At 38.3% G+C, this 27,636-nt stretch overlaps 2 protein-coding genes and 2 long non-coding RNA genes across 8 annotated transcripts in view; 3 read left to right on the top strand and 1 right to left on the bottom strand.

Moving 5' to 3' along the window:
- Positions 1 to 184: 184 nt before the first annotated feature.
- On the top strand, positions 185 to 2,111 carry LOC126366869 (uncharacterized). Its single transcript, XR_007566426.1, has 3 exons — positions 185 to 640; positions 1,273 to 1,312; positions 1,481 to 2,111. It is a non-coding gene; the product is annotated as an uncharacterized LOC126366869 (long non-coding RNA).
- A 6,368-nt stretch (positions 2,112 to 8,479) lies between these two features.
- LOC126366756 (uncharacterized) overlaps positions 8,480 to 27,636 on the bottom strand; it is a 159,149-nt gene continuing 139,992 nt past the window's right edge. The window contains exons 2-3 of the mRNA XM_050010000.1: positions 10,153 to 12,755; positions 8,480 to 8,751 (exon numbers count right to left, since the gene is read on the bottom strand). Of these exons, the coding sequence (XP_049865957.1) occupies positions 11,474 to 12,739 (1,266 nt within the window). The 5' untranslated portion in view covers positions 12,740 to 12,755 and the 3' untranslated portion in view covers positions 8,480 to 8,751; positions 10,153 to 11,473. The remainder of the gene's footprint in view (positions 8,752 to 10,152; positions 12,756 to 27,636) is intronic.
- Positions 17,572 to 24,283, top strand: LOC126366822 (uncharacterized). Of its 5 annotated transcripts, none has more exons than XR_007566413.1 (3): positions 17,572 to 17,629; positions 22,967 to 23,093; positions 24,079 to 24,283. XR_007566413.1 is itself a non-coding variant. In XM_050010115.1 (3 exons), exons 1-3 carry the CDS (start codon positions 22,668 to 22,670, stop codon positions 24,174 to 24,176), a joined length of 312 nt encoding a protein of 103 aa, XP_049866072.1. In that variant the 5' UTR covers positions 22,545 to 22,667; the 3' UTR covers positions 24,177 to 24,283. The 5 variants fall into 5 exon arrangements, 1 of the variants encoding a protein (XP_049866072.1); XR_007566414.1 differs by having other exon boundaries at positions 17,603 to 17,624; XR_007566412.1 differs by lacking the exon at positions 17,572 to 17,629 and adding an exon at positions 22,112 to 22,538.
- Positions 25,227 to 27,151, top strand: LOC126366888 (uncharacterized). Its single transcript, XR_007566429.1, has 3 exons — positions 25,227 to 25,682; positions 26,315 to 26,354; positions 26,523 to 27,151. It is a non-coding gene; the product is annotated as an uncharacterized LOC126366888 (long non-coding RNA).

Below are 27,636 nucleotides of genomic sequence, written 5' to 3'. Positions count from 1 at the left end.
TTGAGATAATCCCCGAAATAAATAAACTTTTTTATTATTATTATTGTATGTCTTTTTCATATCTCGGGCCTATGGAGGCCCGGACTTTTGGAAGGCGTGCGTGGGGCCGAAGCCAACACGTAGAGGCCCCTTAAGACAGTTTAATCTAAATGTGGTGTGACACCAACCGGCGATTATCCTCAGAACAATAACTAAAGCATAGAAGGAAGGCTAAAATAAGAATTCAGAAACTATAAACCGGCTCTCTTCTAGCTTACGACACAAACTATGAGTGAGAAAAGGACAAATGATTCGCTCTTTGCTTCATTTTTTCCGAGGTTGTCACAACATGAAATGTCATTTGGACCTATTGGACTCATTTTAACTCGGCCAAATACATAGTAACATACATAAGAAGATTTTACTTATATTTACCGAACTATTTGACACGGTCGCGTCAACTGTGTTTACGAGTGTCTTGTGTTCAGATTGTTTTAAGTGATAATTTAACAATATTTTTCCAAATAAATGGAAAGAAACTTTTATTTATATCAAATAATTGAGTGTCTCGACTGTGTGACATTATGTCTTGTGTGGTATGGGGCTGCAGCTCACATTCAGGAAGAAAAGAAAATAGCCAACAACTTCTGTCGTTTCATCGGTAAGTTTTTTGTAATTTTCTAGTGAAATGTGAACTGCTGAACAATTTTAGGAAAGTAATATGTTTTGCTGAATAGATTTGTAGCATAAAATATTTGAGATATCCATTATATTATACGTTTCATCGATGAATACGGAATTGATTTGAGGTTATGTTGATTGTCCATAGTGATGTACTAAAAATATCGATACTTTTAATTTTTAGATTTCCTGTAGACGATAACAAAGAGAAAGAATGGATAATTCGCATTAATAGACGAAATTGGATTCCAAATAAGTACAGCCGTATTTGCTCGAAACATTTTACTGCGGATTCATTTATGTGTGTTCCTAATTCAAAGTGGAGGCGTCTTCGAGACGATGCTATTCCTACATTGAACATTATAGATCAGACAGATGAAATGGTGTTTAAATTTAAATTTCAGCCTAGCCTGCATCATCTCACTGCTGGATAGATAGATAAGATATTTGTATCATGTTATCACAACACGTTTATACTATCTATCATTCAACTACATATTATTATGTACTTAATAAACTTAGTATATACTAAGTCTGTAGTTGTTTTATGTCTAAACAATTATGAGTTGTACACGTTTTATATAAGTAAATTATTATTATCTTTGATTTCAGATATTAAATCCAAAAGTGTCGACTGGATTTACATGAAAAGGTATATAAAATAATTTTCTTTTTTTATATTTTTAACATGATATACATATATAGAGTGTATAATTCAACCAGCTGCACAATGCACTTAAATCAGATATATTTTACTTTTATTTTTATAGATTATTTTGTACATATACTATTTTAACATTATTATTAAACTTTATTTCAGTCAGTTCAAGAAGACGAGATGAAAAATTTAAAAGAAAAGCTGAACAAGTCCCGCCTCAAGATCAAACGACTTAATGAAAAAAAAAAACAATGTGACAGGGTGTCACAAAGACAGTTTCTAAGCAAATTGACACTGTTTAGAAATTAATAAATTTGTATTTATTGTAAATATAATGTACATAATTAATAACGTGTGAAATAAATACTTGCTAATGAAAATGAACAGATTTACGATCTAATTTATATTTCATTTTACCTCCTGTTCTTATTTACTCCTACTCCAACACTCCAGGTTGATACGAACTGCGCCCAATAAAGAATGTAATGAATGTTATAGATTTGTGTAAGCGACTTAGATAAATCTTGACTAAACCTTCCTTTACAAATACAAATATACTTTATTGCACACAACATACAATACTTACAAGTTTTACACGAAAGATACAGTACACCACCTACCTACCTTTTACTTTCCCTTTCTGTTCTCTTATGAATACTTGTATGTCGTATTTTTTTAAGTATAATGCTATATCTAGTAGGTACGAGTATGGTAATCCTAGTATTGAAACAGCTTGTAGCCCTAGTAAAGACCGCCATTTTATGTTTACAGAGTGGCACGTTTTTTCTGTAGGTATTTCCAGTCCATACTCTTTTCTATGTCTATGGCGTGACCCCATCGGGCCTCTTACCGTCTGTGCGGCTTAGACCCGGCGGCGGCGGTTCCAATTTGCACGGCACGTCGATCGACACCAGTGCACGGCGGATGACATCATAAATAAATTCGAATATTACAAAATACTTACCGATGAAACGATAACAGTTGGCTATTTTCTTTCCTTCCTGAATGTGAGCTGCAGCTCCAAACTAATATAAACCAGACAATATAATCCAAAAATGGTTAGATACTTACCTATCAGAGACAGAGTCTCCTTTCATCAAGAAGAAGATAATTGCATCCTACAAAAAGAAATCTTGTAAAAAAAATTTATCGACATTAATTGTAAGTAAATTTAATTTTATCGACATATTACTAAAGTGAAACCCAACACTAGGCAATGAAAAACTTGTGACAACCTACGAAATTACGAAACAATTTTTGTATATGCGTCTTTGTCTAACATTACGCCGGTTCCGTAAGATAAAGTAGAGCAGAATTATAGAGTTCTGTTGCTATTTTAGCCTTCCTTCTATGCTTTAGTTATTGTTCTGAGCGATTATCCCTGTATGCACTATGGGAGTGCACCCAAAGACAATCCCCGGTTCGTGTAGGACTATTGCAAATTATGGGAACAAAGGGAACTGGGCTATTGAGTTGGGGGTTAGTGGACCGGGATACTGGAGCTATGGGGGACTATGGCGCCTGCTCGACCAATGTTGGTAAACATGGATAAATGAGCAGGCGGTGACTCGCCACTCACTGGATGGGCCACCTATCTAGCCGACGCCACTGGACGGCAAGGCAGCAACATGGTTGTGAGCAGCTCAGGGTGTCGAGAGGTGTACACCGCTTTCTGCGAGGCGGTTTACCCGCCTTTATTATTATTATTATTACTAAATATACTAGAAGGTCGTCTACTTCTTGTATCGAGAGCCGATTCGATTTCCGGTCAAGTCAATGAAAAACGTGTATTTAATTTTTATAAAAGGGTAGGTATGTGATTTATAACAACCAAAGGGTGGCCGCAATGTCGTATTAAAATGATACTATAATTAGCAACTAGCTATTAATTTATTTAAAAAAAAAACAAACGAAAACCAAACCGTATTTATTAGAACTTTAAAATAAATTTACATAACACGAATGATATAGAATTAAAATTAGCAAAGAACTATTTTACAAGAAAAATATAAAATTAGGACCGCGATAGTACAACGAACGACTACTCCTGGAGCCACGATCAAAATGGACGAGAAATGGCGCGCGCGCTGCTCAGGACCGGTGCTCGCCCCTCCACCACGGACCCTCTCCGCTCGAAGGTATGGCAGGTAGGCGGTAAGCCACGCCCCTTCTCACGTCATCTACTCCAATACGGCCTCTCCTGACGACGGTGCGTCCTCGCCCGTGACATCATCAGTACGGGAGTGCGAGCGCTGCAGTGTGTCTTCCAGCTCAGGGGTTGGTGCGGCGGGAGCATGGACATCCACCTCTATGACTTGGCGTTCAGCAGTACTACTATGTACCGGGTCTTCAACTGTGTTGCCCTCAGTCACTTCTTCGTCATCTGAAAGTCACATTGTTTCGATTAGTTACAATGTCCAAACTAGTGCCTGAAAGTGAGAGTACCTCGATCACATAAGTAAGAGTACCTCGATCACATAAGTGAGAGTTCGCTCAATCACGAAAGTGAGATTCCTCGATCACTTTCAGGGTCCTCAGACAAGCCGTTGAGAATGTCAAAGGAAACAGCAGAATAGCTTATTCGGTTACAAATAAGCTAGCAAGCAGTATGTAGATGGCAGAGCCCTCAGGATGCCCACTGTGGTCCGACTGGTCGTCACAGAAACAACGGTTGGCAGAGCCCTCAGGATGCCCACTGTGGTCCGACTGGATGTCACAGAAACAGAACGGTTGGCAGAGCCCTCAGGATGCCCACTGTGGTCCGACTGGACGTCACAGAAACAGAACGGTTGGCAGAGCCCTCAGGATGCCCACTGTGGTCCGACTGGACGTCACAGAAACATAACGGTTGGCAGAGCCCTCAGGATGCCCACTGTGGTCCGACTGGACGTCACAGAAACATAACGGTTGGCAGAGCCCTCAGGATGCCCACTGTGGTCCGACTGGACGTCACAGAAACATAACGGTTGGCAGAGCCCTCAGGATGCCCACTGTGGTCCGACTGGACGTCACAGAAACATAACGGTTGGCAGAGCCCTCAGGATGCCCACTGTGGTCCGACTGGACGTCACAGAAACATAACGGTTGGCAGAGCCCTCAGGATGCCCACTGTGGTCCGACTGGACGTCACAGAAACATAACGGTTGGCAGAGCCCTCAGGATGCCCACCGTGACAATATACAACGCAGTATGCGAGCTGCGAGCGAGATAATAAAACAATAACACAGGCACACAATAATAAAACAACAGTTTTAAGAAAATGTGCTTCTACTCACTTTGAAAGAATGTAGCGCAGACGCATCGGTGTGCACCTCAGTGGGAAGTGAGGGATCAAAAATCGCCAATACAGGCTGACTAGTTAGACGGTCAATAATATCTTTACGCATGCGTTCTTGCTGCTCACCCCACACGAACTGCACACCCCTGCGAGTTAGATTTGCAATGCACGCTGTCTTTAGAGAGTACCCCGGGATGTACCGCCTGAAGTACCCGGCAAGGCCTAAGAACTGCCTTACCTCCCTGACATTACTTGGCACCCGAGAATTCACGAGAGCCTCGACCTTGTGTTCGCTCGGCCTCACCTGACCATTACTAATGATACGGCCCAAATATTCTACCTCTGTAGTAAGGAATTTACATTTCTTTAAATTAATAGAAAATCCTGCCTTGGTTAAGGTATCGAGAACCTCACGCAGTGTTTGCAAACTCTCGTCAATAGTGTGGCTAGGTAATAAGACATCGTCAATATAAACACACGCCTTACCCGCTTCGATAAAGGGACGCAAAGTGTTAGATATTATGCGCTGGTATACCACCGGCACATTAGCAAGTCCGTACGGCATCTTAAGATACTCGTAGTGACCTTCCGGCGTCACGAACCCTGTGCGATGGATGGAGTCATTATCCACTGGGATTTGATGGAAGCCCGTAGCCATATCAAGGCTTGTGAAATATTTAGCTTTACCAAGGCTGTCTATGTGGTCGTCTATCAACGGCAGTGGATAATGATCTTTCACAGTGTTAGCGTTTAAGGCACGGAAGTCCACACACATTCTATCGCTACCATCTTTCTTCTTAACAAGTAAAATAGGGCTAGAAAACTCTGATTCAGACTCCCTAATGATCCCTTTATCCAACAGGTCCTTTATGATCTCCCTAACGCGCAGCTTCTCGTCATACGACATCTTATACGGCCGGTAAACAACAGGCGTTTCATTATGTAATCGAATGTGCATCAAACCAGTAGTAACAGTCGTAGTAGCCGTACCGACAACTAGGTTGTCCGCAAAATCATTAATAACGCTCATTAAACGTTCCCTCTCCGTACCTACTAACGGTGTATCAACGGGCAGCTGCGTGTCTGCCTCCGCAGAAATATTAAGCACACAGTCAGAACGCGTGAGCCGCTGCACTCCCCTCTTGCGGGTATACGTAACCCCGTCCCTGTTTAGTACATCCGTACCGACGATGACTGGCGTGTTCATGAACCGGTCCGGTACGACATGAAAATCTACCTCGAGCGTTATTTCTGGAAACTCGACCGTCAAAGTTGTACTATAAGAAGATTCCACATCTTGGCTACCTATACCGCGCAACGTACGAAAAGACGGCGTCTGCGTGCATTGAAAATGCTTAGCAACGGTCTCGGAAATCAAGGATATAGTTGAGCCACTATCTATAAGTATGTCGACAGGTACGCCTTGAATCACTGCAGTAGCAATGTCGTTTTGCCTATACATGGTTTCACGGCAAAAATTAACGTTCGACTTACCACGTGAGTCGGCACGTTGTTTTGCGAAACAATCGTCGACCCTATGGCCAATCTTTTTGCAAAACGAGCACGGTTCCGGCTTTGACGACACATTGCTATTAGAATTACTAACGATTAGACTGTTACCATTACGATTATCTGATCTCGCACGCTTAGGACACAAATTTTGTTTATGACCAAATTCGCCACAATTACAGCACTTGGCTTTCGATTCACTATGTTCCCGTTTACGCGAATGTGATGGAGAATCGTTTCTCCCAAAAACACCACGAGGTTTCGCACGAACCGCTGATAACTGAGCACTCTTAACGTATATCGACAAAAAGTTAACTATATCATCGGGGGACAGATTAGCATTCGTCGCAGCCGCGCGTATTTGCGGGTCGACTATGCCGCGAATCACTATCGCCGTAATAAGTTCGCCACTCAATCCGTTAATCACACGTAAACGCAGCAAAGAACGCCTGGCATATTCGGCGTACGTGGGGTAGCAATTGGAATCTGTCTTCATAACCTCGAACAAAATATTTGCTATGTCTAAACGGCGAGGACACAACGTTTTGAACTCGCGCTTGAAATTAGACCAACTTCGATCGTTACTAATCCACTCATTAAGCCAAACACGCGCATCGCCTCTCAAACAATTGCCTATACGAGCCACACACTCGCGATCATCCCATCGATTCAAAATTCGCACATGGTCAACCTCACTACACCAAGTATCGAAATCATGCAACGATGGATCAAAATTAGAGATAAAAACATGGTTGGATCTTACCGGAATAGCACTGATAGCACACACCAACTTTTCGGTTACCTCCGCCATAACGAAGTCCGCAGTAGAGCGCGGCTCGGACAGATTCACGCTTGCTGCGCGTGACTCACTGCGCGGGCGCGGCGGCGCCGGCGTTGCAGGCGGCGGTGTAGCAGGCGCAGGTGCAGGCGCAGGTGCAGGTGCCGGCGCAGGTGCAGGTGCCGGCGTGTCACGTGGTGTACCACGTGCACAGCCATTGTCTTCATTAGCGCTGCACACCCTGCTAGGATCTTCTAGGGCGACCAAGCGATTCATAATCGCTTGTAACTGCTCCTCCAAACCAGGAATAGGCGTTCGTGCACTCTTACGACTTCTACGTTTCTTACTCGTATCGTCCGACATAGTTACACGCGAAGCTAATACTTATATGCAAAAATAAGCAATTTAGAATCAGGAAAAACCAAGCAGAAGGGAATAGACGATCCCACTTCTGAAATTAGCAACTAGCTATTAATTTATTAAAAAAAAAAACAAACGAAAACCAAACCGTATTTATTAGAACTTTAAAATAAATTTACATAACACGAATGATATAGAATTAAAATTAGCAAAGAACTATTTTACAAGAAAAATATAAAATTAGGACCGCGATAGTACAACGAACGACTACTCCTGGAGCCACGATCAAAATGGACGAGAAATGGCGCGCGCGCTGCTCAGGACCGGTGCTCGCCCCTCCACCACGGACCCTCTCCGCTCGAAGGTATGGCAGGTAGGCGGTAAGCCACGCCCCTTCTCACGTCATCTACTCCAATACTATAGTATATGTGGACTAGATAGACCGTCCTCGACCATAACACCTTGCGAAATGGCATAGATTCAAAAATGATAAATTGACCTTTAACAAGTTTGTCCATGATAATTACGTTGAATAAGTGGTTCTGAATCTGTCACCGCAACGTACGGTTCTTCATAGGTATCTTTCTATCAGGGAACAAATAGGTATCGTTTTAACTAATTTACTTGTGGTTCTACCCACCCAGGTATGGATACTAGGTCGTTATTTCTGTATTTAATTAATCATTCAATTTGTAATGTATATTTTTTTAGATCTTGGACTAACATGAAATATTTAGCCGATAATAATGTCGATAAAGACATGGAACGGCACTAGTGGTCCTGATACAAAAACATATACTATAGGTACGTTTCTATAACAAACCCGCCACGCGAGTACAAAAGACGTTACGACGATAGTATATTTATCTCTTTTTAACTTATGACGGCTCACATGAGTGCGAAAGACAAAACCTATGTTTTTCTTTCGTCTTAACACGTTGCCAGTCCAGTGCCCCCACCGTGGGGGCCACAAAATATGATGGCAAGTCCGTGTCCCCACGTGTGGGTCACGGGGTTCATATAACTTCGAACTACGTTTTCGGGCTTGGACTTAGGAGTACGTTTATGTAATTTACTGGACTTATCAGCAAAGGATGAAGTCATAGGATGAAAAAAAAAACAATCCACATTTTGTTTTTCATGTGGGAAATATGAATTATTTTCTACTGAGTAAGACAAAAACGTTATTTTATTAAAAAAATATATTTATTTATATCATAATAATTTGTCTTCTATATCTTCATTTTCATACAACAGTTTCAATATCTGATATGATGCTTACCGCGTCCCTATCTTCCAGAATCCTCTGGATATCCCTATCCGGTAAAATAGACATTTTATGCGCAAAAGTGAACGTACTGTCGCTACGCCAGAACATAGCGATATTGATCGAATTAAAAAATATATCAAATTATAACTGACCTATAGTTTCCCACTGAGATTAGTATTCTGAGACTATATCTGCTTCACATTGATACTTGGTCGGAGACACGTCCACCGATTCACCTCCTGTAGGGTAAAATAGAATGCCCGATGACACCGACACTCTCGGTGACTCGGGCACAAAAAAGGCTTCAAGCCTTTCAAAGCCCATCAATGTTGTCAACATATTTAATATCATACTACAATTATTATAATACATAATTATAAGGACTACCATTATGTCATGACACATTGAGATATATATGATTATACCTAGATATATAACATTATATAATAAGTTTAATATAAGATAGTAAATATAATATATAGTTTAGGGAATGTGATCACATTTGGCTAATTGGACCTAAGAGTATTAGTTTAAACTTTAGCAGTTATAACGAAACTGTATATTGAGACATAAACAAAGGATTCTAGCCAGTTTAGAAATTATCATTTATGCATAACATGCTCACCAGGGCAGATGCTTTATATCTCTTACTTATTGGCTTACCTACACACATGGGCAGGCCTTAGCATATCTGCTCACCAGGGCAGACGCTCTGTTCTCATATTAGTCGGCTCAACCTTACACACCTGGGCAGGCGCCTTAGCATATCTACTCACCAGGGGTAGACGCTCTGTTCTCATATTAGTCGGCTCAACCTTACACACCTGGGCAGGCGCCTTAGCATATCTACTCACCAGGGGTAGACGCTCTGTTCTCATATTAGTCGGCTCAACCTTACACACTTGGGCAGGCGCCTTAGCATATCTACTCACCAGGGGTAGACGCTCTGTTTTCATATTAATCGGCTCAACCTTACACACTTGGGCAGGCGCCTTAGCATATCTACTCACCAGGGGTAGACGCTCTGTTCTCATATTAGTCGGCTCAACCTTACACACCTGGGCAGGGGCCTCAGCATATCTACTCACCAGGGGTAGATGCTCTGTTCACATATTAGTTGGATCAACCTACACGCATGGGCAGGTGTCTTAGCGTACCTGCTCACCAGGGCAGACGCTGTATTCTCATATTAATAGGTACAACCTACACACATGGGCAGGTGCCTTAACATATCTGCTCACCAGGGCAGACGCTCTATTCGCATATTAATTGGCTCAACCTACACACAAGGGCAGGTGCCTTAGCGTACCTGCTCGCTAGGGGCAGACGCTCTATATCTCATTAATGTGAACCAAAGTTGGAGTGTCGATTCCCTGACTCTCGGTATGATGTTCTCAACGCGGTATGTATTTAGTAAACTTTGGATTACTTTTGAAATATCTAGATAAATAAGAGTATTATATAAACAGTACATTCATAGTGAGATACTTAGTCTAGATACTTAGCTTCAATGGACGAAATCCTTTGAAGTCCCACCACACAATTTCAGAACACTTTTCTTACAACCATTAAGTTAACATCGTGATTTATATTCTCCTTTTACTAAGTGGGTATTCAAAAGCTGACAAGTTATAACTCACCATAGACAAATCTTGGGAACAACGCTGGCGGGAATATTTCTGCTTCATGTTGCCATTAGTAATATTGACACTATGTACACTTCGCGACCAACGTCGCGACACACCCAACGGCAAGGCGATTAATTTAGTAGGGTTTAAAGATTACACATCCACTTCATGATCCTTTCCAGGGCTCTAGTGGCAGCATCATGTCTTTAACTAGGGCTAGTTACCTCGATGAAAGTCTCAGTATCTATCAAAGAACTATCACTTAAATGTCCAGGCTCAGCGATGACCTCATGTGACTATGGAGTACCAATTTCCAATAATGGTGAACCACACAAATTTTCTATTTCAGTATGATATAATGTGCCTCCAGTGTAGTCTGATGTCACAAGTCGGAGTGCCTCAGGTTAAAGTAAACTGATCCCTTTAGGCAGATGAATCTTAAATGAATAGCTCGCACTGCAAAGCAAGGTAACAAATCCGTCGTTTATGTCATGTTTAACTTGCGCAGAATTCATAGCCCAAACCGGTAAATGAAAATGGTGCTCAATAATACACTTTCTCTGGTGGCAGTGCCGGTGTTGGTGAAAGAGTATCCTTTGCACGTGACACTTCCCTTGAGGAGTCCAGTAATTTTGACGAATATTCATGAACGATACGGATAATACTCGAATAATACTTGTTTCACCAGTGACTGCAAGTTCTCTGCCCACCCCATCAGGGATTGTGGGCGTAAGATTATGTATGTACGTATTATACACGGTGTGGTTGACTTCGACGTGACAGTTTCCTCGTGTATGGCCATAATCAGATTATTGATAAAAATATGGGATAGCGTTTCATATGCCCAGTTCACTTTAGACATCGTCTTCATTTGGATTTTAGGAGTCGGTTCCTTCGCAAGACCGTCCCGCGCTAGAAGAGAAAAGTTGAATTCGGAGTATCTAATAAGAATATCAGTTCTGTTAACCATTTGTCTGTCTTGGTGTTCGCTAGCTGGTTATTATTTGAAGTGTCAGTTGAGTTTATATTCGTCTAATGCCCAAGTAAGTTCTAAAATATTATAATTTTTATCTTTAAGTAGTTGCATCAGGTATATTCTATCTGAAATCTTCTAAATTACTTCCTATTCTCCTAAGTTTTTAAACATATCCATGAAAGTGTTTTTGCTTCTCTATACATCTTTAAGGCTTCTTCAATTATTTTATTTCAATAACGAGGTTGAATACTATGCTGAAATATCTGCAGTATATTTTAACAAAATTAAGGTATTAAGGTAAAGTATATGCTAATCTAAAATTTTAGGATATTGTTTTCAAGGTCATGAAACCCGAAATCAGTAGTCTCTTTTGGGACACAAGGCTCTATCGTGGCAGCCGACTTGTCCACAATATTGACACTTCCGCTGTCTCCTACATGTTCTGAGGCTATGTCCACTCCTTAGGCACCCATAACAGCGATTTCCTAATTTCTCTTTCCGTTGTGCAATTGTTTTAAATTTAGTGCATTGATCATTGTAGTGATTTTCGTTACAAAATATACACATGAATTTTGTTCTTTTCTCTTCATAAATATGAACGGGACTACGATTTCTCTTCTGCAGATTTCTCGAGTCTCTCTCAAATCTGAAATTCCCGTGGTCTTCTTTAAAAGGTAAGCTTCTCTCATTTACAGGTTCGTTACTTACGTGAAGTGTTTCAACCGTATATGCTACATGTTTATCTTTGTTACTCTCCCTAGTAATGCGACAAGCATCCTCCTTGGCAGATATTATGTTCTCCAGTTCCTTTCTAATGTCGCTAATAGAATCAGCATTAGTTTTTGACCTTAACTCGTATATAATGTTTTCCGGAAATTTCTCCATAATCATGAAGCGAAGATGATTGTGGTTAATGTTTTCTCCTAGAGAAGATAAAACTCTTAGGTGTTGTTCAACCTCATTCAAAACCTTCCTACAGTCTTCATTGTTATTCTCGGCGCCTTTAATCTTATATAATGCTGCATAATGTGAATCTATTAGTAAGTTATGTTTACCATATCTTTCTTTCAACGCCGTTACAGCTATCTGGTAATTTTTATTTGTGGTTTCCAGACCATCAAGTGCCTTCTGCGCTTCGCCATTCAAAGATGCCTTTAAATATAACAGCTTATCGACGTCCGACAGATTTCTTGAATGTATGTTAGAGTTAAATTGGTCCCAAAATTGATGCCAATTTAATATATTGCCATCAAACTCCGCTAGACATAACTTTGGTAATTTCCCAGAGACAAACGTCGTGCTTTTCGCCCTTGTAGACATATTAGCTTTCTTATTGTTTAATTTTATTCTTAACTCAGCTAAATTTTCTTCTGCGCCAAGTTGAATAATGCTCATACTTGAAATATCATCAGCCGCAGGCTCCTGAGCTATTCTAAAATAATTATTCAATTCATCGCAGAATCTCTTTATGACGGTTTCTAATTTCTGAACAATGATTTCAACTTCTTGTGTTGACATAGACTCCAGAAGAGAGACTGAGACCAATATGTTGTTGGCTTGCTTATTTATTTTCTCTATTTCGCCACATATTATTTTTAGCCTTCTTAACATCACCTCCTCCATGGTGTTTTGTTTAAATCTGGAATTGATAATGTAATCTGCTCAAAAAAAAACCCTTATTCATTTCATATTCTCATTATTAGATACAATTTAAACCTAAATTGAGATTTCTGACATACACATAAGTTTCAAATTGATAGGTATCCTGTTTCTATGGTACATACACCTCAACCCACCCGCTCGAAGTCACGGGCGTGATGCTATATGGAAGTATTGCAATTAAGTAACTCTAAGATTGCCTCAAATACCTACTGACAACTTGTATTCATTTACCACTGAGATTTAAAAACAGAAGGAAATATTAATTTATCACAGGTTGCCCAATATTATCTAATTTACTAAGTAGTTTATACATGAGCAGGGAAATTTTTCAATATACCTACCTAACAACATTTTCCAAGTCGGTTTATATGGACTTCAACTATATAATGTGTATGTACCTATATGACATGTATCATGTTCTATACATAGTATTATTATTCATTATTCTATGCCCTAACATAGTATGTACATAAACACACACACACACACACATATAGCAAGTACCCTCGATCTTACCTATTAATATATTTTTCTTTATTGTTAACTTTGATACTACAATCTTAAAACTTTAAACATGATTATCTGAATATGTATAGCAATATTCATTGTCAGCATCATCACTTCTGACTTTTGTATGCAACTTCAAATGGTAGCTTGTGTCCTTAGCTCAGTTTACAAACAAAAGATACCAGCTGACTCGTAATTACTTGTACATGTGAACCTTAAAAATGAAATCACTGAACTTAACATTAAATACAAACTAAAGCACCATTTCTTAAATCAGGAAAAATATTAGAGAAGCCGCAAAAACCTCCTGTGTGTCGCGCTGTCCGGTAGTTACGTGTGACGCGCGGGGTGAAGCTGATGCAGCGAACTAGTTTTTGTGTACTTCGCTTGCAAGTGTATAAATTCCTGCCTACATGTTCCAATTTATTGTACTATTTGTTCGAGCATGATATTATGTTGCAAATTGGAAGCGACGATGGTGAATGTCGGTGTACGGATAAACCAAAGTTGGTTTTTGTTGCACCGTCAATTGTAAAAAAATGTATTAAGTACTGTGCTTATTTTTAATAATAAAATAATAAATAAATAAACTAATAGGTATTGTCACATATTTAAATCCCTTTCAGTAAATAAAGATATCATAATTATCAAATGCAAGCCATCGTTCAACCACTTGTAACTTCATCCATCTCACCAAGATCATGTAAGTGAGTTTACTTATATAATTTTATTATTATAGTGCTCAATTTATTATTTACCATTGTAGATATATATTTAGTTAGACTAGAGTAGGTAGTTTATTTAATTAGATATGGACCTGAGAAACTTTAATAAGAAATTTCATTTGCTAAGGTATTACATAGTGATTGATTATATACCTATACCTTGTTAATTATAATTGCAATTCCATATATTCCCAAGCTGTACTTACTGTCCATAATATCATATACACATACATATTTACATATAATGTAATCAATTATCCCACACACTCAAGAGGCTGCACGGAAGAGACTGTCACTCAGCAATGAGGCCTTCTCTTATACTCATAGGTAATTTGTTAATGTAATTATTTATCAATCTAATACTTTTAATTTCCTTAATAAGTTTATTTTCAGTTCGGATCATCTTAGAACACTTATTGAAAATGTAGGTGTCTATCTAGATACCTTTATAGTACCTACACAAAAATGAAGGTCAACATGCAACAAACAGAAGTAGCGCAATAAGGAGGTTCATGTCCTAGGACTATGTCAAATAGATTATGAACAAGCAAAATATCTAAGACGGTAAGTAGTATTGGTGAAAAGGGAAAAGTTAATTGTATTTATTATCTACGTATCTACCATACACTAGTACGACACTAGTAATACCTGTCCGTTGGTAGGTACCTATGTCGGTAGTTACTCTAGGTACAAATGGCTTCTATTTTGTGGTTGTTCACAATAAGTATTACAAACTTATACTGCCACTTGAACACAATCATGTAGGTAGCGGCGAATGAAAATTTCAGAATGTGGTAGCCATAAATTACTACACATATGCCTACAACATTATAGTTTAAGTTAACCGTATTCAGTTCGCGGTAAAATGTAAAGTTTTGTAACATTTTGTAGTTAGATAAGCCGGTGTCTATATTACTTACAAAGTATGAAAATCTTAATTAGATCTGAACTTTTACCTGTAAGTGAAGTCGTTGCTGCACAACTGGAAGGAAACTACTCTGGTCTCACTTACTAAATGCAGAATCTATTCACCTAAGAAACAAATCATTCTGTTATTTTATCATCTACACGCAATATTAAATTTTATTTCTATTTTCCACCCGCTTACCTCATTAGATTCCAACTTAACTCATATAATTCTGTAACACTGGTTCTTAGATGTGGTAAATAGTACAAATTAACCCGTTACTTTGAGTTTTGCACAGACTTTGCGAAATTTTCAAACACTTCGATTCAAGTTTACAAAGAAATAAAACCAAAATGGACGACCCCCACGACTCGCTTCTTAAATATATTTACGAGTGATTGAGAAAAAATATTCGTCAGAAAATAAACATCATTATTAAGCATAAAAAACGACATTTAAATTTTAAAGTTGTAATTAAATTACGATAGAGATAATCTCTTAATTTAGAGCAATGAAAAAACAAATGAGTATCAAATAGTGGAACTATTTCGTCTATTTCCGCCATATCGGTCACGTGATCTCGTACTTCCGCATATCCCCACATTCTTATTTTAAATAGAATAGAATAGAATAGAAATGTTTTATTGCGACCATGTGTTCGTACAAATTGTGGTGTTATAAAAATACAGAAGTAAGTATTATAGTATCAACATGGACCCAGTAAGGGCACTGCAACCCTCAAATAACCCTCTTCAAGATTCTTTTGAAATTATAGTAAATGTATTTTTTTTTATTATTGGGTAAATTAAAACGCAGCATACTCTTTACTATTTCATGTTGTGATTGTAAATGTAAAATAAATGATCTTACTTGATTACTTTTAAAACAGTACTGTTAACGCCATCTGTTGGCTTTACTATGTAACGGTATTGTACGTGTCTCCGCCAATGTTGAATATGAAATAGGTGTTACATACTATTAAATATTATCTCAATTGCAAAATTATGGATTGTCATATCCCAGCATCTCCACCATGTCGCTACGCCAGAACATAGCGATATTGATCGAATTAAAAAATATATCAAATTATAACTGACCTATAGTTTCCCACTGAGATTAGTATTCTGAGACTATATCTGCTTCACATTGATACTTGGTCGGAGACACGTCCACCGATTCACCTCCTGTAGGGTAAAATAGAATGCCCGATGACACCGACACTCTCGGTGACTCGGGCACAAAAAAGGCTTCAAGCCTTTCAAAGCCCATCAATGTTGTCAACATATTTAATATCATACTACAATTATTATAATACATAATTATAAGGACTACCATTATGTCATGACACATTGAGATATATATGATTATACCTAGATATATAACATTATATAATAAGTTTAATATAAGATAGTAAATATAATATATAGTTTAGGGAATGTGATCACATTTGGCTAATTGGACCTAAGAGTATTAGTTTAAACTTTAGCAGTTATAACGAAACTGTATATTGAGACATAAACAAAGGATTCTAGCCAGTTTAGAAATTATCATTTATGCATAACATGCTCACCAGGGCAGATGCTTTATATCTCTTACTTATTGGCTTACCTACACACATGGGCAGGCCTTAGCATATCTGCTCACCAGGGCAGACGCTCTGTTCTCATATTAGTCGGCTCAACCTTACACACCTGGGCAGGCGCCTTAGCATATCTACTCACCAGGGGTAGACGCTCTGTTCTCATATTAGTCGGCTCAACCTTACACACCTGGGCAGGCGCCTTAGCATATCTACTCACCAGGGGTAGACGCTCTGTTCTCATATTAGTCGGCTCAACCTTACACACTTGGGCAGGCGCCTTAGCATATCTACTCACCAGGGGTAGACGCTCTGTTTTCATATTAATCGGCTCAACCTTACACACTTGGGCAGGCGCCTTAGCATATCTACTCACCAGGGGTAGACGCTCTGTTCTCATATTAGTCGGCTCAACCTTACACACCTGGGCAGGGGCCTCAGCATATCTACTCACCAGGGGTAGATGCTCTGTTCACATATTAGTTGGATCAACCTACACGCATGGGCAGGTGTCTTAGCGTACCTGCTCACCAGGGCAGACGCTGTATTCTCATATTAATAGGTACAACCTACACACATGGGCAGGTGCCTTAACATATCTGCTCACCAGGGCAGACGCTCTATTCGCATATTAATTGGCTCAACCTACACACAAGGGCAGGTGCCTTAGCGTACCTGCTCGCTAGGGGCAGACGCTCTATATCTCATTAATGTGAACCAAAGTTGGAGTGTCGATTCCCTGACTCTCGGTATGATGTTCTCAACGCGGTATGTATTTAGTAAACTTTGGATTACTTTTGAAATATCTAGATAAATAAGAGTATTATATAAACAGTACATTCATAGTGAGATACTTAGTCTAGATACTTAGCTTCAATGGACGAAATCCTTTGAAGTCCCACCACACAATTTCAGAACACTTTTCTTACAACCATTAAGTTAACATCGTGATTTATATTCTCCTTTTACTAAGTGGGTATTTTTTTTTTTTTTTTTCCTTTTTGGCGTCATGCGACTTGCATATTTGCCAATAAATGTAGATTTGACTGTAGAGTATAAAGACTTAGGAAACGTTTATGGAGAAAGGAATTTGGATAGGAACGAAATTTTGAAATAAAGGATCATAAGGTAAGGTAAGGAATATCAATATACTTACACATATAAATAGGTATAAAATAAACATATATTTAACTATAATTTTATATTATTTACTTGAATAAATGTGGCTAACAACTTATATATTTGAGGATCATTAGAAGCAAGTAGGACCGAAATAGATGTAGGAAGAGGGACTTTTTGTAATAAAAGATTTTTAAAAAGAAGGGAGTTGTCATGTAGAGGGCAAGCCAGAAAAATGTGGTTAACATGACCAGTATCCAAACCACATTCACAGTCGCCACTTGATATAACGCCAATCTTTGCAAGGAAAGATGCACAGCATGTATGACCGAGCCTCATACGTATGAGGCAGGACGTTGCTCTCTTGCCAACTTTAACCCGGAAGAACCAAGGCTTGCTTAAAATAATTGGTTGAATTGATGAATAAAATTTACCTTTGGTCTGAGAACTCACTGCCCATTCATCCCCCCAATATTCATGAAGATATAAGCTAGGTAAATTAACTAAATCATGGGTGTAGTTTTTATATGTAAATAAGTCACCACTATCCACAGCCTCTTTAGCAAGAAGGTCGGCTTTAATATTGCCAGGTATTTTGCTGTGTCCAGGGATCCAACAAAAAGAAACTGAATACCCTAGGCGGATACATTTATACAGTGACCTTCGTATATCTATAATAATCGGAAATATTATTTTAGTTCTGAATGGAAATTTTAATAAAGCCTGAAGACTGCTTCTAGCATCTGAAAAAACTACCGTGTTCTTAAGTTTCATGGTTATAATGTAATCTATTGCTTTAAAAAGACCTAAGCATTCCCCAGTAAAAACAGACGTTTCTGGTGGCATTTTAATTTTCTGAATTATATTATACTGAGCATGGTACACTCCCACACCAACATTTCCTGATGACGAGAGCTTTGATGCATCCGTGTATATATGATGAGCATGAGGCCATTGTAAATCTTTTGTAAGACAGAACATGGCACTTACACTAGGATCACTTCTAATAAAGCCCAAATTTAGGGATACATCAGGGGATAGAACTAAAGGTTCAAATTCGTCACAAAACAAAGGATGTGCAGGCTGTCTGTGAGTGGGGGCTTGAAGATATATAAACTTTTGAAAACTTTTAACAAGACATGGGATAGGTTTGTGGGACCAATAAGGGGAAGAAAGTGTAAGATCAAACAGTAACTGAAGTTTCTGGTAAAGAGGGTGGTCGATAAGTTGAAAAGACCGAAATATAAACTTATCACATAAGTATTGACGCCTTAAATGCAAAGGAGGGTCGGAACATTCTATTTGTAAGCAGTTAGTTGGGCTGGATCTCATGGCACCACAAATCAATCTCAGAGATTTGTACTGAATGGAATCCAGGTTCTGAAAAGATTCTACGCTACCTGGCACAAGAATGAAGGTACCATAGTCTATTATGCTCCTGATTAATGCATTATATAATAACTTAAGCGAATAAGGGTGCGCACCCCACCAAACTCCTGCAAGGCATCGAAGAATATTAAAATTACGATCACATTTACCGGTAACGTATTCGATATGATGTTTACCCGATAATTTATCGTCAAGAATGACGCCAAGGAACTTTGCTGAAGTTTTTACTGGGATAGGATTATTATTAAATGCAACAGTTACAGGAGGGATCATTAATCGTCTTGTAAACACAACTACAGAGCTTTTAGGAGAAGAAACATCTAGGCCATTTAAATCCAACCAAACCTTGAGCAAATCAAGAGACCGACATAAGGCTGAAGAGGCATTCTGAATAGATTTGTCAGAACAGTACAACAGGAGGTCGTCTGCATATTGAAGAATACTCACATTATCATCTAGGGAAGATTCTAGATCTGAACTATAAACATTATACAACAGAGGGCTGAGTACCGACCCCTGTGGGAGACCTTTCCAGACTAATCGTGACAAAAAATGCTCGTCATCCGTAAAAAACTGAATACAACGCTCAGAGAGCATATTTATGATAAATGAAGAAAGCATGGAAGGTACATTAAAAGCCAATAATTTCTTATATAGTATAGATAAAACTACATTGTCGTAAGCTGCAGTAATGTCCAGAAAAGCTGCTACGACGGACTGGTTAGAAGAGAATGCCAGTCGTATATCAGTGACAAAAATAGCTATACTGTCCATTGTACTTTTACCTTTTCTGAAGCCGTACTGACTTCTACTAAGTAAACCTTTGCTCTCCATAAACCATTCTAATCTATTTTTAACCAGATGTTCAGTAATTTTAATTAAGACCGATGACAGAGCAATAGGACGATAAGATGAAGCAAGGGTAGGATCCTTATTAGGTTTCAGAATAGGAAACACTTCTTGAACTCTCCATGCAGGGGGTATATTACCGGATAGCATAAAACTATTAATTAGGTTAAGTAAATAACCTAAAGCATCATCACCTAGATTAGCTACAAATGAATATGGTATTCCATCAACGCCAGGAGCTGAATCCTTCACATTTGATAAGACGCCTTTCATTTCATGGAGAGAAAAGGGGCTATTTAGTCCAGTACGATCATCGACAGCTGGTGAAATCATTATAAACTCTGAAACATAAGGAGGAGCTAGGGTATCAATAAATTTATGGGTCAAATTCTGAGGAAGAGCAGAAGGAGAGGATTCCTTGAAAGCACCCCTGAATCTTCTTATATTCGCCCAAACTTCAGATGGGCTAACATCTGGGCAAATTGATAGGCAAAAAGATCTCCATCCATCAAATTTTTTTTGTTTAAACATTTTTTTACAAGCTTCGATATTTTCAGTTACTTTATTAAAGTTTTCATCTGTTGAACATTCAAAATACACTTCTCATCAAAAAAATCGAAACACTTCCGTTTTCATTGTTTCTGTCCGAATTTAACACAAAAAAGAATTCATACGATGAAAAAAAAATACATAAATGTATAGCTGGCAGTTTGGCCATTACAGTAATAAGCGAAAATTCTAAATTCAAAATTAGAATTTCATTTGTTTATCTTATAAACGAAATGAATCACTGTTTTGAGACAAATGTGTGTTTAGGGTTGGAGTACATTTAGCGTTTAAAAACTAAAAATTGGCGTCTATCCTTAAACTTTTTGTTTTTTATTTCAATACTGTGACTTTGGGACGTCTGAAAAAAGGTTTTTTTTCTAAAACGTATGGATACTTCGCCCACAGAAGCCGCCCAAGTTGTGGCATTGCTGGATTCTGGCCTTAGTCAGCGTGTTGTGGCTGCAAGACTGCATCTAAGCCTGTCATCTGTTCATAGAGTCTATAAACGTTATCGGGAGACTGGTTTGTTCACGCGCCGTTCAGGATCTGGCAGGAATCGGGTCACTTCTGAGCGAGATGATCGATTTATTGTAACAACTTCTTTAAGAAATCGACGCCTTAACGCTTTTCAACTGCAGCAGCGGCTTCGTGTTGTACGAAGGGTGGCTGTAAGTGACTCTACAATTAGAAGAAGGTTGAAGGATCGTGGACTGGTACCGCATAAGCCAGCAAATGGGCCGAAATTAACTGCAGACCATCGAAGAGCGCGCCTTAACTTTGCACGTGAGCACCTAAATTGGTCATACCTACAGTGGAGCAAAGTTCTCTTTTCTGATGAGTGTAAAATTATGCTGTATGGTAACGACGGAAGGAACAAGGTCTACAGAAGAGACGGAGAACGCTATGCACAATGCTGCATTGAAGAAAAGGTCAGCTATGGTGGCGGTTCGTGGACGGTTTGGGGAGGAATCAGCGCCGACGGTAAGACAGAGCTTGCTTTCGTGTCTGGGCCACGTCTGCCTGCACTAAACTGTCATCGGTACGTCGAAGAGTGTCTCGAGCCTCATGTGATGCCCTATGCACATTTTATTGGCAACGGCTTCATATTCATGCACGACAATGCTAGGGCTCACACCGCGGGCGTCGTACGAGATTATCTTAACGAAGTCGATATCTCTATTATGGAATGGCCAGCAAGAAGCACGGACATGAATCCCATTGAACATCTGTGGGATGAATTAAAGAGACGAATTCGAGCAAGAGATCCTGCCCCAGAAACACTTAGCCAGCTGCAAGATGCAATCCAAGAGGAATGGGACAATATACCACAGCATGTGATCGTGACTCTCATCCGATCGATGAAGAACCGTATGGAAGCAGTAATTAGAGCTCGGGGAGGGAATACAAGTTATTAAATAAACGTTTTTTAGCTTTTTTTTCATTTACGTGTGTTGTTTTATCCATTTCCTTTATACTCCATACGGAATAAAAATGACTCATTTAACAAAATACGAAACCTATGAAAAATTCATTTAAATTTAGAACATTAACATTAAGATTTGATAAGCTCATATTACTCACTATTAAACGACATTTAACATTTATTCCTAAATGTACACATTTTTCTGATAATCCTGACAAAACGTAAACTTGCAAGGTGTTTCGATTTTTTTGATGAGAAGTGTATAACTTTTCAGCTTCTTTACGTTTTCTAGCAGCCTCTGTACATTCACTGTCCCACCAAGGTGGAGAAGGTATTCCACAGCCTACTTTTTTCATCGGAAAAAGTTCATTAGCTATCTCTATAAACGCTCCGGCAAATGTCTCTGCACAAAAGGTTTCATTTCCAGGTGTTACAGGAGGGAAACTACAAATTTTACTTTCCATTCGAGATTTAAAAGTATTCCAGTCGGCATTCAATAATCTATATTTCAAACGAATCCGTTTTCGAACAGTTTCGTGTTGAAAAGGCAGAGTGATAATAAGACTATAATGATCACTTCCAAAAGTGTATTTAAGGGCTTCCCAAGAAAGATATGGAGCAAGATTTGGGGTGCAAATTGATAAGTCTGGAGCACTCTTTCCCTGTGAAGGAGAGGTGCGACGGGTAGGTGAACCAGTATTAAGGATACAAAGGTTAAGTGTGTCCAACATATTGTAAACAGTGTTACCATTTGTATTGGATAAAGAACTTCCCCACGACACATGCTGGGCATTGAAGTCCCCTAACACTATAAAGGGTTTAGGAAGTGAGGAAAGAATATTATGTACCTCATTATATATCTGAGAAGAGGGATGTGGAATATAAATAGAAACAAAACAGATATTTTTGATAATTGCAGCTACAACAGAGTAATCATTTCTATGATTGATTTGTTTATGTGTAAAGGAAGTGGGATGCTTTATTAATAAAGCAACACCATTAAATCCATCAGGTCTATCCTCTCGAATGCAAGAGTAGCCTGAAATTTTAAAATTATAACTTGGCTTGAGCCAAGTTTCTTGTAATGCTATAATTAGAGGTTTGTACTTGTTAACTAAAAATAATAAATCTTGTTTTTTAGGAATTACGCTCCTGCAGTTCCACTGGAGAACTTTGGAATTTAGGTCCATTATGGAGTGTTTTAGAGATTTGTGCAAGAGAATCAATGAGAGCTGCGTTGGACGGTGGAATTAAGTTTGACTGCGAAAGTAAGTTTAATAGGGCTATAATAAGTTCAGAAATCGGAATATTAGAAGGATCATTGACTGTTTCTTGATATTTCAGAGCAGTTCCATTAGCAGATGCAGGCAAATCATACTCTCTAACCAGTTCCCTATGACTCTGAACGTCATAGCCTTTTGTAGTCCTGGGAGGAGCTTTTCTTGTTTGAAGAACAGTTTTTTTATAAGAGACTTTAGAAGGGGACTTAGCTGCTTGGGAAGGCGATGTTAAAAGTGGGACATTATCTGGGACATGATGGGATGAAAGAAGTGCTTCAGCATATGAGATCTTTGTTATGGCCGGATGAGTCTTTAAAGCTTCCGCATAAGAGATGCATGACTTTGCCATGGTCTCTTTTATAGCACGTTGGCGCTCATACTCTAAACACTTTCTATCTGTAGCCTGATGGTTGCCATTACATAAGCAACACTTGACATCTTCTTCATGAACTGAGCAGGTATCTCCATTGTGGCCCTGACCACACTTAAAGCATCTAGGTTGCGAGCGGCACTGGGTTTTCACATGGCCATAGCGACAACAACTAAAACATTGTACGGTTGGATAAATGTAAAGGTCGACAGGGAGAGCTGTATAACACATGAAGACCCTTTTCGGTAAAATCTGACCATCAAAGGTCAGTACTACAGATTCTGTTGGTTTAAATTCCACCTTGGAATTAATAATGACTTTCCTATTCAACCGCCTTACTTTCAGAATAGGACCGCAGCCTATAGAGACTGTCGTATTCTCCTTCACTTCTTCTTCACTCCATTCAGCAGGTACTCCACGAACCACACCCATTCGAATTACTGAGAATGTAGGGATAAAAGCTTTATACTTTGAGGAGTCTAAAATAGGGTTTTCAAGAAAAGAGTTTGCATCTTCATACTTTTTGAAAGAGAGAGATACTCTGTTCCTTCCAATTCGTTTTAAGCTTCCATCCACTATACCTGTAACTTTGTTTTGTTTCAGGAATCGACCTAAAGACACAGGATGCAAAGAAACCCCATCATCAGGCGATGTCAGCTTATGCTGGATGTGTAATGTGTAAGGAGCTGCATCAGAACTAATATAAGTCCTCCGAGCAATTTGAGACTGTGGAGAGTGGTTGTCAGCGACAGTTGAAATATTTTGTGACGCAACAGTTTCATTAAATAAAGGCAAAGAGATATTCTGAGTTTGGTTTTCATCAAGAGATTGGGATGCAGGCTGGACATTAGATTCAGTTTCAGATAGACATTGGCAATCAGATAGCCTCTTCTCATGACCCTTCCTTCTTTTTTTATTGCAATGTTTGCACATTTTAGAGCGTGAAACGCGCTTTCGTTTTTTCCCCTGAACTAAAGAACCATCAGTATCCATACTTGCTTCTTCATTCGTTGAAGCAACATTAGAGATTGTAACATAACTTGCAACAACAGGAGGCGTTCCCCCAGGATCCTCGGGCGGGTCCATGGCGGGAAAATTATAAAAAGAACTACTTACCAATAACTCGTTGATATTTACACTATACACAATATAAATAAAAAATAATTAATATATACAAACTAAATTACACCTAAACTAACCAAATGATCACTTTAAATATTAGAATTAAAATTAAAATTTTAAAGCCACGAAAAAACACGTCCGCCAAACAATCCGTTTTTCTAAGTGGGTATTCAAAAGCTGACAAGTTATAACTCACCATAGACAAATCTTGGGAACAACGCTGGCGGGAATATTTCTGCTTCATGTTGCCATTAGTAATATTGACACTATGTACACTTCGCGACCAACGTCGCGACACGTACTATATCGGAATCAAAACAACAACTGTTTCGAGTCTCAGATAAGTGTGGGAATTATAATAATTGTTGAACTACTCGCAAAGTAAAATAAAAAATTTACTCCCAAGTCCGTGGGGTCACATTATTTCCTCCTCATAAGTCCGTGCCCCCACATGTGGGTCACGGGAAAAACTGCTGAAAACTGAAAGGAAAAATGATTTTTCGGAAATGAAACTTCTTATACGTTGTAGTTACATATAATAACATACAAATTCGACATTATCTAAGTTGGACTTACCGGGTCGATTAAAAACTTTGTATGGGGACTGTGAACGTGTTAAATACCTCAGAACAATAACTAAAGCATAGAAGGAAGGCTAAAATAAGAATTCAGAAACTATAAACCGGCTCTCTTCTAGCTTACGACACAAACTATGAGTGAGAAAAGGACAAATGATTCGCTCTTTGCTTCATTTTTTCCGAGGTTGTCACAACATGAAATGTCATTTGGACCTATTGGACTCATTTTAACTCGGCCAAATACATAGTAACATACATAAGAAGATTTTACTTATATTTACCGAACTATTTGACACGGTCGCGTCAACTGTGTTTACGAGTGTCTTGTGTTCAGATTGTTTTAAGTGATAATTTAACAATATTTTTCCAAATAAATGGAAAGAAACTTTTATTTATATCAAATAATTGAGTGTCTCGACTGTGTGACATTATGTCTTGTGTGGTATGGGGCTGCAGCTCACATTCAGGAAGAAAAGAAAATAGCCAACAACTTCTGTCGTTTCATCGGTAAGTTTTTTGTAATTTTCTAGTGAAATGTGAACTGCTGAACAATTTTAGGAAAGTAATATGTTTTGCTGAATAGATTTGTAGCATAAAATATTTGAGATATCCATTATATTATACGTTTCATCGATGAATACGGAATTGATTTGAGGTTATGTTGATTGTCCATAGTGATGTACTAAAATTATCGATACTTTTAATTTTTAGATTTCCTGTAGACGATAACAAAGAGAAAGAATGGATAATTCGCATTAATAGACGAAATTGGATTCCAAATAAGTACAGCCGTATTTGCTCGAAACATTTTACTGCGGATTCATTTATGTGTGTTCCTAATTCAAAGTGGAGGCGTCTTCGAGACGATGCTATTCCTACATTGAACATTATAGATCAGACAGATGAAATGGTGTTTAAATTTAAATTTCAGCCTAGCCTGCATCATCTCACTGCTGGATAGATAGATAAGATATTTGTATCATGTTATCACAACACGTTTATACTATCTATCATTCAACTACATATTATTATGTACTTAATAAACTTAGTATATACTAAGTCTGTAGTTGTTTTATGTCTAAACAATTATGAGTTGTACACGTTTTATATAAGTAAATTATTATTATCTTTGATTTCAGATATTAAATCCAAAAGTGTCGACTGGATTTACATGAAAAGGTATATCAAATAATTTTCTTTTTTTATATTTTTAACATGATATACATATATAGAGTGTATAATTCAACCAGCTGCACAATGCACTTAAATCAGATATATTTTACTTTTATTTTTATAGATTATTTTGTACATATACTATTTTAACATTATTATTAAACTTTATTTCAGTCAGTTCAAGAAGACGAGATGAAAAATTTAAAAGAAAAGCTGAACAAGTCCCGCCTCAAGATCAAACGACTTAATGAAAAAAAAAAAACAATGTGACAGGGTGTCACAAAGACAGTTTCTAAGCAAATTGACACTGTTTAGAAATTAATAAATTTGTATTTATTGTAAATATAATGTACATAATTAATAACGTGTGAAATAAATACTTGCTAATGAACAGATTTACGATCTAATTTATATTTCATTTTACCTCCTGTTCTTATTTACTCCTACTCCAACACTCCAGGTTGATACGAACTGCGCCCAATAAAGAATGTAATGAATGTTATAGATTTGTGTAAGCGACTTAGATAAATCTTGACTAAACCTTCCTTTACAAATACAAATATACTTTATTGCACACAACATACAATACTTACAAGTTTTACACGAAAGATACAGTACACCACCTACCTACCTTTTACTTTCCCTTTCTGTTCTCTTATGAATACTTGTATGCCGTATTTTTTTAAGTATAATGCTATATCTAGTAGGTACGAGTATGGTAATCCTAGTATTGAAACAGCTTGTAGCCCTAGTAAAGACCGCCATTTTATGTTTACAGAGTGGCACGTTTTTTCTGTAGGTATTTCCAGTCCATACTCTTTTCTATGTCTATGGCGTGACCCCATCGGGCCTCTTACCGTCTGTGCGGCTTAGACCCGGCGGCGGCGGTTCCAATTTGCACGGCACGTCGATCGACACCAGTGCACGGCGGATGACATCATAAATAAATTCGAATATTACAAAATACTTACCGATGAAACGATAACAGTTGGCTATTTTCTTTCCTTCCTGAATGTGAGCTGCAGCTCCAAACTAATATAAACCAGACAATATAATCCAAAAATGGTTAGATACTTACCTATCAGAGACAGAGTCTCCTTTCATCAAGAAGAAGATAATTGCATCCTACAAAAAGAAATCTTGTAAAAAAAAATTATCGACATTAATTGTAAGTAAATTTAATTTTATCGACATATTACTAAAGTGAAACCCAACACTAGGCAATGAAAAACTTGTGACAACCTACGAAATTACGAAACAATTTTTGTATATGCGTCTTTGTCTAACA

Source organism: Pectinophora gossypiella, chromosome 1 (assembly GCF_024362695.1).
Source record: "Pectinophora gossypiella chromosome 1, ilPecGoss1.1, whole genome shotgun sequence".
NCBI classification, from domain to species: Eukaryota; Metazoa; Arthropoda; class Insecta; order Lepidoptera; family Gelechiidae; genus Pectinophora; species Pectinophora gossypiella.
This window is presented reverse-complemented; position numbering and strand designations above follow the sequence as displayed.